We start from the raw sequence: 10,808 nt of genomic DNA on the forward strand, positions 1-10,808 counted from the left end.
GCTTTTTCTTCAAGTCTATAAGTGTGGTGTTAAAGTCCTTGTCACATATGGGATATTAAATATGTTTATGACTATTGGACACCTATGTTTGGGCTTGTTTCTTGCAGGAAAAATACCAGTTTTTCTTGCAAGTGGGTCCAGTGCCGGACTTGGTGCTAATAGATAATCTGGAGTCCTTCAAGATGTCCAACTGGATGCTGGCTTCCCTGTTGTGTATATATCTTTACTAAGCTTAAAAGAGAATGATAGGCCATGTTAAATAATGCTGTGCAAATCTTTCCACTAGGTCATATTCAAAGTGAAGTGTGCAGCTGAATTCAACAAGTACAAGTAAGTGAATCTTTTCTAATGTTCCTCTCAAAGCTGGTTTAAGGCAGGCTTGTGCTGCAATGCTGGGAATGGGAACTTCAGGCCCCAAAGAGTGAGCAGAGCTTCTGCCATGCCTGGTGTTGTGCCTTGGAGTAGGACAGGGAGCTCCAAGGGACCCAAGGAAGCTAAAGCCTGTGCTGCATAGCCCCACACTTGTCTTCAGCATCCCAATACTGCTGTTAGGAAACTAGATGAGCTCTTGGTCATTCTGAGCTGTCCCACCCTCAGAAAAGATCTGTAGGGTAAGGCTTGAGCAATAGGTGGGACTTGTGTTTGCGCAGCCCAGGTGCTCCCTAGACATTTCCAGGGAAACCCAGGAAGGAAAAGGCAAGTGCCAGTGGCTTTCAATAAAGAAGTTGCAGTGATTGTGATGACTCACAGCTTATTGACTGAAGTTAATGCAGAGCTGGAGCAACACTTAAAATCTGCAAGATAAGAACCTGACTGTCAGAAAATGAGTCTTGTAACTCATGATGACTTACACTGCTTATGCATTATGAGAACAGCTCAAACAAATACTCTGCAGACTTGGGCTGTCAATACAAGCCCTGAAACTTGCTGGAATGTCTGGTCTTTGTAGCACGCAGATCACTGGGCATGCAGGGAGATCCTCTTGCCTGATGAGAGAGGAGGGTGGTGGAGAATGACCCCAGAATTGTTTGACTTGAACTCCATTATTTCCACCTCCCCATCTCTCTAGGGTCCTGTTGTATCTGGGCTCCGTATTTACCAGCCTCCTCTACTTAGTTGTGAACTTAACTTGTGCAATGTTAATCCACGGTGAGGTCCCGGAGAACCAGCTGAGATGGACAGTCCTTGCCCGCGCTCTTGTCAACGACAGCCTCTTCATCCTCTGTGCCATCTCGCTGGCTTGCTGCATGTGCAAACTGGGAAAGATGTCTTCAGCAAATGTCTACCTCGAGTCTAAGGTAGGTAAATGCTTTGTCAACTACACTAGAACTACACAGTAACCAGGTGGATTCACAGCTGGATCTGTGTATACTTACTGGTGATACTTGAGCTACTCTTGCTCAAATACTCCTTCCAGTATGGAGGTGGCAGCTCTTGGACTCCTCTGTCCAGCAAGTTCACAGTCCTGCTGCAGGAATGAAGCATCCTGCGTGTTTTAGGAGAATGCATTGTCTGCAGCTTTGGTGACACAATAGACTGAAGAGCTGCTTATGCTTTTCTAGTTTACAAGTATGATTAAGTTCTGACTGGAAGAGAGGGTTCTCTAAGAGCAGCAGATTGGTTTTTCTGTAGTAAATTGTCATAAGGACAGTAGAGTCTGCAGCATGTTATCTCTAGCAGATGCCCAGCACAATTCTCTGCAGAGGGGATCCCCTCAGCACTCCAGCTTTAGCTGCCTGCTTGCTTGAGCTGGAGGCAGTGCTCACCTGTCCCGGATGAGATGAGCATCTTGGAGGGGAAGGAGAGGTTGCTGAAGGTTCTGCCCCAAGGCAGAAGGACAGCTGGGGGCCTGAACACACACAAGTCATCTCAAGCAGGTAGAAAAGTAGATAAGCCACCAGCAGTCTCATCTTAGTGTGGCAGCAGCTTGCAATTAAGTGTGCACTTGAGCTGCCTCATCTTACTCTAGGAAGCCATATCACTCCTGCCAAAGGCAGTGACTCCAGGATGGGTCCTTGGCCTGTTGAGAAAGGCAGACAGTGGTTTCTTGATGAGCCTGAAAATATCTGTAGGAAAACTTGAGCACCTGAGTGTAGTCAGGCTAAGGGAAGCCAGCTGCCTGGCTCTGGTAATTCTGAGCTGCTGCCTTTTCCTAGTAACAGAGCTCCTCACCTCATCTGCTCTGTATTGCCACCTTCTAGATGTCAGAAGGTGGGACTCAGGTCTCATTTCCAATGTGCCCTCAGGTGAATTTCCATGGGCTTAAAGCACTGCCATGCCTGGCTCAGGTGAGAGGTTGCCTGGAGTGTAGAGCTCCTGGGTGCTGTTGGATGGCTCTGTCCCATCTCAGGAAGAGGGTGATAAGCCACCTTGCAGTAGACACTGCTAGAAAGATATTCTGGAGCCAGGCAACTGCCTTGCCCTGGCTGGAGACATTTTCTTGCTCCTTAGCAGACCATCTTATGAGGAGCAGGGGTTAAGCCAGGAGAAGAGGAGGCTGAGGAGATCTTTTTGCTCTCTACAGCTACCTGAAAGGAGGTTGTAGCATAAAGGGGAGGTTGATCTCTTCTCCCCAGTAACAAGTGAATAAGATGAGAGAAAATGGCCTGAAGTTGCACCAGGGGAGATTGAGGTTGGGTCTTGGGAACAATTTCTTCCTGAAAAGGGCTGTCAGACATTGGAACAGGCTGCCCAGGGCAGTGCTGGAGTCACCATCCCTGGAAGAGTTGAACAGATGCGGAGATGAGGTTCTCAGGGACATGGGCTTATGCCAGGGGTGGGGGAATGGTTGGACTCTATGACCTTGCAGGTCTCTTCTAACCAAAATGATACTATGATTGGCATGACTGCTCACAGTGGCTGTGGTCCACTGCTCTTTCTTTAGAGTGGACAGCTGAGTGCAAGCTGAGAGGGAGGCTAGAGCTGTGCTGTCAAGGTTAAAGCTGAGCCTTTCTGTATGAGAAGTCTGTATCTCTTAAACAGCAGAGAGCATGGGCAGCTGCCCAGAACCTTGGGGGTGTGGGCTGTAGGTGGCTGGGACCGGCTGCCTGCCTGACTCTTGTGACAAGCGTCCACAGATTGTGGCCAGGTGATCTGAAGGGAGACACAGGAGTCATGACTACGCTGAGAGGCTGCTCAAATCCCTGCTTACATGGGCCAGCTCTGACTGGCTCTGGATATTAATTAACTTATCAAGTTCACCCAGCAGTAGTTTATGAATGCAGTAACTTCCTCTAGTTACGTGCCTGAGGCTGCCTGTGGGGCCTCACTCTTGTACAAACTCTAGAGAACCCTGAATATTCAACCTGACTGTCTCTTGTATTTAAGTGCTGTCTCCCTTCCCTGCCTTGAAGGTGTCCCCTGACTTTGTGTTGTGGAGGAGCTGCAAAAATAGGGCGGGGATGAGCAAAAGTGTTACACAACTACCTGTAAAGGTTGTCCTGCCTACTGAACTCCAGCTGTGAACCTGCTGACTCAAAGCAGGAGGTGCCTGGTGAGGCTGCTGCCTCCACCACTGCGGGCAGGGAGGTTGGAGTCATTTGATGCTTGAGAAGGAGGCTGTGCTGTTGGACTGCTGCCAGATCATGTACCATGGTCCTTGTCACCTGGAGACTTGTTTCATGAGCTTTTCTGCCTCTTATTCTGCTGTCCTGAACACCAGGAGCTGGGCTAACAGTGCAGTGCTTTTGGTGGTGTTACAGGGACTTGTCTATTAGCAGCACTTTCTCACTGACTCTTCCAAGACACTGTCTTGAGCAGGTGCTACAAAGCAAGGAAAATAGAGCTAGCACATACCTGTAGCTTGGATGTGGAACAGGTCAATGAGATGAGTTTCCTGAGCAGATTGTCTGCCTAAATACAGAAGTCAGCTCCTGAGATGTTTGTCTGCCCACTTACCACCTTCTTCTGTTTGGTGACTTGATGGCTACCAGTAGCTATTAAAGGCTTTATGGGTGTATTTTGCAAAGAAATGGAGACACTTGCAGAACTTGAAGTAGCTTCCTCTCCCTTAGCTAGTTCTCTAGGAGAGGTAGGTACTGTGACCTTTGGGTACCTTGTGCAACTGTCCCTCTGAGAGCTCAGTGTCTGCAACACTGGAAAGAGCTCTGTAGCAGCACAGGACAGCTTGTAGGAGGCAGAGACTTGCAGGATTTTGCCACTTTTTAGCACTAAGCTCTGTGTTTGTTCCAGCAGTGCTGGAGTTGATGTGCTGGGTCTTTCTGCCTGTTCTCAGAGTTGCCCACCCTGAATATTTGAGCTGCTTTTGTACACAAATGTGTTCAATGTCAGAAGTGCCAGACTGCTGTAGAGTGAATGAGCTGGGTTGGACATCTTTGCTGTAGGGTCTGATCAGGGAGGAGAAGCAGTAAGTTGGTGCTGCAGCAAGTTGAGAGAAGGGAACAGAGCTGGGGAAGGGGCTGGAGCACAAGTGTGATGGGAGCAGCTGAGGGACCTGGAGGTTCAGCCTGGAGAACAGGAGCTGAGGGGAGACCTTCTGATCTCTGAACTGCCTGAAAGGAGCTTGGAGCATGGAGGGCATTTGTCTCTTCCAGGTAACAACAGCATGAGAGGAAATGGCCTCAAGTTGCACCAGGGGAGGTTTAGATTGGATCTTGGGAATGATTACTTAAAGGAAATGGCTGTCAGGCATTGGAACAGGCTGCCCAGGGCAGTGGTGGAGTCACCATCCCTGGAGGGGTTGGACAGACACAGAGATGAGGTTCTTCATGCCAGGATTGGATTAATGGTTGGACTCTATCTTGAGGGTCTCTTCCAACCCAGATTATTCTATAAAGTTGATTTTTTTTCTTAATGGTTGTTGGTTGGTCTTCTGGAGAGTATCACAGAGTGGCAGTGGGTGGGATGGTGTCTCTCTGGACCACCAGTTTGAAGCTGACTGATAAGATCCTGAGAATGATGTTCCTGTGTCTCAAGTCTTTCCTGCTCCCAGGCAATAGCAGCTGTGTAGCTCTGCTTCTGCAGTGAACTTCACACACAACTTTTAACCAGCTCTGAATATTTTAGTAACAACATAAAAATGTTCTAAGTCATTCTTGCCTGCATAACTTCTCATGCATTTGTTGGGGGGGTGGGGAAGCCAGTTCTGTAGGAGGGTCTGTATTAAAGCTGTTTTTCTTCCTGCTCTAGGGAACATCTGTCTGCCAGGCTATTCTTGTGGGATCTGTAGTCGCTCTTCTGTATTCCTCAAGGGCTTGCTATAACCTGGTAGCTGTGGCCATATCTCCAGACAATGTTCCTGGTCCTTTTAACTATGGCTGGGACAACCTTTCAGACAAGGTAAGTGTCTGTGACCCCCAAGCCAGAGCTAGGAAAGTGAAAGGCAGTCACTTTACAATCCTGTGAGGGCATCTGTAGGGGAAAAAGGGAGCTATGAGGAGATGTCTGTTCCTCTAAATCCCCAGATGAGCTGACTTTCTGCCTTCAGAAGCCCTGTGTGTGGTCTCTACCGGAGTAAACCTGAGTCTTCCTCTATCTGGCTACTTCTTCAGGAGGGATTCCTTGTTGTGCCCTTCAGTTTTAGCCTGCCAACTCTTCTTTTGGGGGAGAGGAGGAACAAGTCAACTGGAGCAGAAAAGCAATGCTTAATAAGGAGAGTCCTTGGTGTGGGGAGGGAGCTAACAGTACCTTGGTAGCACCCTGAAGAGAACTATCTCGCTAGAACTAGTAGCAGCAGTCAGGTGAGGGTTGCTATTCTGGTTTAAGGACTCCTGCCTTTGTAAGGATTTCTCAGCATTCCTAATCCTAAGCTGTATGCCATGTCCAGCTTTGGGAGCTGTGTAGCTCTGCTGATGGCTAGGATTACACAGAGATCTTGAACTTCTGTCCACAGGCGCACGTGCAAGTGAGCAGTGAAGAGTATGTGGTGTTTGGAGTCGTCCTCTTCCTCTGGGAGCTGGTGCCAACGACTTTCGTGGTGCTGTTCTTCCGGGCTCAGAGACTGAGCCAGAACTTGGTAGGCCTGAGCAAACTGCCGTAGCTCGAGGAGCCTTTAGGTAAGACAGTCAGAAATATTTCACTTCTGGCCTAACTGCTTTCTCTTTAACAGACTCCAGCAGGGATGGTCAATAGTCACAGCTACAGCTCCAGAGCCTACTTCTTTGACAATCCAAGGCGCTACGACAGCGATGATGACTTGTCACGGCTTGGGGCCAGAGAAGGAGGGTAAGTGTGGTGTTGGGTGAGGGAAAGCGCAGCTGTTGTTCTGCTGCCCTGGGTGGAAACAACAGGGCTCTTGGCTTCTGCTCTTAGGAGGAAATTTTGGTATAAGAAGCAGCTTGGGCAAGGTAGATGAGGCAAGGAGCCTTCTGACTGAGCTTGGTTTTGTTCACAAGGAGCTATTTTTATCAGAAGCAACCAACTCTGAGAGGTGGATATCACACTGGGTGCTCCCAGGTAGAAATATGCAGTGGGTACAGACAGGAGGGCTGATCTTGCTAGGATCCTTCCTCAGCTGTGGGGCAGAGGGCTTTAAAATGACTTCCAGAGGAGTTTCTTCACTGACAAGTGAGAGCTGGTGAAGTCCTGGTGGGGGAGACCAGGTCCCTGGGAGCTGACTGGGACAAAGCTCTGCAGGAACATGTGGTGTGGGGGGAATGGTCATGTATCCCCTGCAAAACTGTAAGGGGGAACCTGAGAGCCCTGTCCCTCCCTGGGGTGTAGTGAGGGGTTCAGAGGTTCTGGCTCTTCTTGACCAGTGTTGTGGGGCCTGGAGCTATTCTCCTTGTACCCGTTTCATCAAAGCCAGGTTCCTTGGAGATGCTGCATGGATACCCCGATCTGTGCTAGTCTTTCCTAGCAGTGGGAACTAACCGCAGCCAAACTACTCCTCTCTAAGAGTCTGTGTCTGGTTTTTGTCTCTCCTCCCAGCTTGGCCACCCCTCAGTGCTCTGGCTGCTATGGGTCCCTGGCTGGGAATGACAGTTACGCAGTGGGTCCCCATCTCAGCGGAACCGCTACAGATGGTGCCCCCTTGCTCTTTGCCGCAGGCGGCTCGGAGATGAATAACCACCATAGCTCTCACCCTGCACCGCAGAACTGAAGAGGCTGCGAGGTCCCTCTCTTCCCTGAAGTGGCATTCATGTATAGGATTGTAACCTGGTTTTCTTTCCTTCTTCCCTGAAGCATCTAACTCATCAACACAAACATTCCACTGCCTGCTGCAGCTGTAAGCAGGACTGAGCCTATGGCTGCGGGCAGTAAGCAAGAGAACTGTGACTTTAAGGTACCATGTAGCAAAGTGAAGCTGAACTCTCTGGAAGCTTTTTTTTTTTCTTTGGTCTGGTCTTCAAGATGTTGGCAGCTAAATGCACCAGAGCTTCCTCACTAGAAAAGAAACATCAAATGCATATTTGCACTTTTATCTGCACACTTGGAAGGAATGAATCTTGCTCAGACTGTGCTTGGTCTGAGATTGTTCTAGTTACTCTTTTAATTGCACATCCATAGCTGGGAGAGGCACTGTCTTCCTGCAAAGACGTGTTCCGTGAAGTACTCTGCATCCTGACTCACTTGGAAGTGTGCAGCTCTGCTAACCGAGTGTGTTACAGGGAACGTTAAAGCATTCTGTGCCATATTCACACCCTGCAGGGCTGAGGCCTCTGGCCTGAGTGTGGTCTTGCGCTGCTTGTCTTTGTTTCACAGGCTCCTGAACTATCCTACCCAGGACTGTGGGTTCAAAGCTGAGCTCAAAGTGTGTCCTAGCAGAGGCCTGTGAGGGTGAGATCAAGTGTTCCTACTGGCATTAAGATCATGAAATTGTAAACAACCCACTAGCTTCTGGTGGAGGACGAGGGCTGGCTTGGGGGTACCTGCTGTTGAGTTGGGAGCAAGACTTTTAGAGGCTGCTGCCTTCTGGGAAAGCTTTGAGCTGGAGCTGTCTCAGCGAGAGCATGTGGGCAGGGACACATGTGGCCCAAAGCACATGGAAAACTGGGGCTGCTTTAATTGGGGGGTGGTGAAAGGCAGTCCTGCTCCCCCTTCCTCCTCACTCATGGTGGGGCTCCTGTTTCCCCCTCAGTATTAAATTGCGTTTAGCAGATAATGAAGAGTTTTAACCTGAATGAATGTGAACCAGTGGGGTCCCTGCTGAGGTGCAGGAGGTGTGTGTCCCTGGAGGCAAAGAGGGAAGTGGCAGATGCTGCAGAGATCTGCTCATTGTGCTCCTCTCCCTGGTGTGGGGCAGGACCATGGGCCTGGAGCCCCCGCTGCCATGGTGGCTGTGTCAGCAGGGCTGGATGGTACATTCAGGGTTTGAGGGGGACGGGTCAGTCTGGAAGGATGTTTTTCTGTCTCTCTGTAACCAAAATAGCTGAGTTTTGCCTGCCCTATAGGTCCATTGGGCTCTTGGAGATGAGGCTTGATGTTATTCCTGGCTTTGGCTGCAGGCTGGGATGGAGGCACTGGTCCAGGGAGGGCAGCTGCTCCCTGCTCTAGTGCCAACCTGAACTGGAACTGCTTTTAACCCCCCTAGAGCTGCTCTTCCTGTTCAAACCCACATCTGACAGTGAAGGACCTGGCTGGGCTGATGGATTTACCTGTGCATGGAGCTGTGCAGTGCTGTGGGACACTGGGCTGGGGTCTTGTGCTGGAGAGACCCTGAGGCCACCTCGGGTGTGAGAGAAACTCCAAACCCTGGGGCAGCCCTGGCCTTTCCTCACTTGCTGTGTGCTCACTGGTATGGCCTGGTCACCCGCTCACTCCCCTTGCTTGTACTGAGCTAGATGTCACTTGTCACACTGAGACCACCCTGTCCTGGCTTGTGAGCCCCCTTCCTGCTCACCTGCATCACTCTTGCTGCCCCCCAAAAAAAGGAGCAACCCCTGCTGCTTTTTGGAGAAGGCAACTTTCAGCACATCCCTCTTGCTCTAGCACTTGAACCTGAGCGTGCTGCCGTGGCTTTTCTGGCTGCTCCTGCCTTATGTGGTGTGAGGGACCTGTCCCTGTCCCTCGGCTGAGGTGCAGAAACAGGTTGTTCCATCTCAATCACTGCTTGACTTATGGCAAAGCTAATGAAGGACCTGGGCTCGGTGCATTTGCCCTTCTTTCTTCTCCCATAAGTCACCAAAGACATGAAGTGACGCTAGTGGCCCCTGTTCTTGCTTAAATTCCAAAGCACTAGGAGCACTTTAAGTTTTTTCTTTGGAGGGAAAGGAGTGTAGTGCAAAAAAAAGAAAATTTAAAAATAAAAATTAAAGGGCTACAGGCTCATTGTTCATATTGCACTGAAGCACACAACAACAATACGATCTTCCTGGCATTAGGATGGCAGGTCGGGGCAGTGAGTGTCGTTGCTAATGTACTTGTGAGTGACTGGCACAGTGGTTTGGGTTTATTCATTTGTATGGATGGCCGTTAATTTCAAAACTCTGACCGTTCCTCTTGGGGCTGGTCCTGTGTTTTACTGAAGTAATTTATAGCTGAGAAGTACAATGACTTTTTTAATGCATAGTTGCCTTTCATTAAACTTTTCTTTTCTTTTGGTATGTTTTAACAGTGTTTTGGCTCTGCAGTCAGGCAGCAGCTGGCTGCAACAGGAAGCTGTGGCCAATGAATGTACCTATTTGTTCTTCACTAAACTGTAACCAAGCACTACTATGTTGAAATAATAAAATAATGAAAAAAATACTTTCTGTGCTAGGCTGCCAGAGGCCTGGCTGCATCTTGCTCATGGTGTGACCCAGCTCCAGCTGTGGTCCTGCTGTCCCCCTTGTCCTGGACAGGGATATGGTGGCTGTGCCAGTGTGGGAGCCCTGAACACCTGATTGCTCTGCTGGTTTTTGCTGGGCTGTGTTCTACAGTGTGGCTGCAGCATCCCTGTGAGTCCCTCTCCAGGCTCCAGTCCAGCTGGGTGCAGAGCACCCAGAGGTTTATGCGGGGGGTCCTGCAGTTCCCCTTGGCAGCGTTCCTTCCTCTGCTCTCCCAGGGTGTGTTATCCTCTGATGTTTCTGAGGGCCCGAAGGGACACAGGGCTTCATCTTGTTCTCCAGCTTGTAAGGTACAACATTCTTGAACCGTCTCCTCTGCACCTTGCTGCCACTTCCCTTTCAGTGTGTAAAAGGGGCCCATAAGAAAGATGGGGACAGACTTTTTAGGAAGGGCTGCTGTGATAGGACAAGGAAGGTTGACACTGAGGGTGGTGAAAGCCTGGCCCAGGTTGGCCAGAAAGGTGGTGGATGCCCCAGGCCAGGCTCGACGAGGCTCTGAGCAACCTGAGCTGCTGACGATGTCTCTGCTCATGGCAGCGGTGGCACTGGGTGAGCTTGGAAGGTCTCTTCCAACTCAAGCTGTTGTGTGATTCTATGATTCCTCACATACCGCTCCAGGAGAGCTGTGATCCTTCAACTGCTGCAGCACTGAGCTGTGGAGGAGCTGAGAGCCCTTCCCAATAACTCACTGCTTCCCTTATTTCCCTGCACAGATTTATCTGTGTGGCCTTGACCCCACTGCAAACAGCAGCAGCTGATCGAGAGCGCACGGTGCATCTTCCTGCGCAGCAGCACCTGTCCCCACATGCATTTTGGGGGCTCTGGGGTAAAAAAGCAGCTTAGGGCTGGGCTGTGAGTGTCTTCTATGACAGTGCTGACCACATTTGAGCCCGTCTCCTTTGTCCCGGTTGCAAAGGCAGATGGTGTAATCAGGGCTGGCTCAGTCCCTGTGGCACCCAGCTGGCAGCAGGGATGGGGTATCACTCATTTGCTATGGGGGTGCGGGGGCTGTGCATGGCCCAGGAGGGCCCCTCTGCCCTGCCATAGCCATTCCCTGTCCTACTTCCCTGACTGCTTGTTCTT

General features: G+C 50.1%; 1 protein-coding gene across 3 annotated transcripts in view; it reads left to right on the plus strand.

Moving 5' to 3' along the window:
- The window catches only part of GPR137C (G protein-coupled receptor 137C), a 34,644-nt gene that overhangs the window by 7,826 nt on the left and 16,010 nt on the right, over window positions 1–10,808 (plus strand). For 2 of the 3 annotated variants that reach the window (XR_011739464.1, XM_065838825.2), the window contains exons 2-6: window positions 287–330; window positions 1,070–1,298; window positions 5,149–5,298; window positions 5,852–5,974; window positions 6,068–6,183. Coding sequence is in view for 2 of the 3 variants with exons in the window: in XM_065838825.2 (XP_065694897.1) it covers window positions 287–330; window positions 1,070–1,298; window positions 5,149–5,298; window positions 5,852–5,974; window positions 6,068–6,183 (662 nt within the window). In the remaining variant the exon portion in view is untranslated. Of the gene's footprint in view, window positions 1–286; window positions 331–1,069; window positions 1,299–5,148; window positions 5,299–5,851; window positions 5,975–6,067; window positions 6,184–6,888; window positions 9,646–10,808 lie in introns of those variants that run through there. The other variant, XM_065838824.2, reaches the window with a different exon arrangement.

The sequence above is a fragment of the Patagioenas fasciata genome, chromosome 5 (genome assembly GCF_037038585.1).
Source record: "Patagioenas fasciata isolate bPatFas1 chromosome 5, bPatFas1.hap1, whole genome shotgun sequence".
Classification (NCBI taxonomy): Eukaryota; Metazoa; Chordata; class Aves; order Columbiformes; family Columbidae; genus Patagioenas; species Patagioenas fasciata.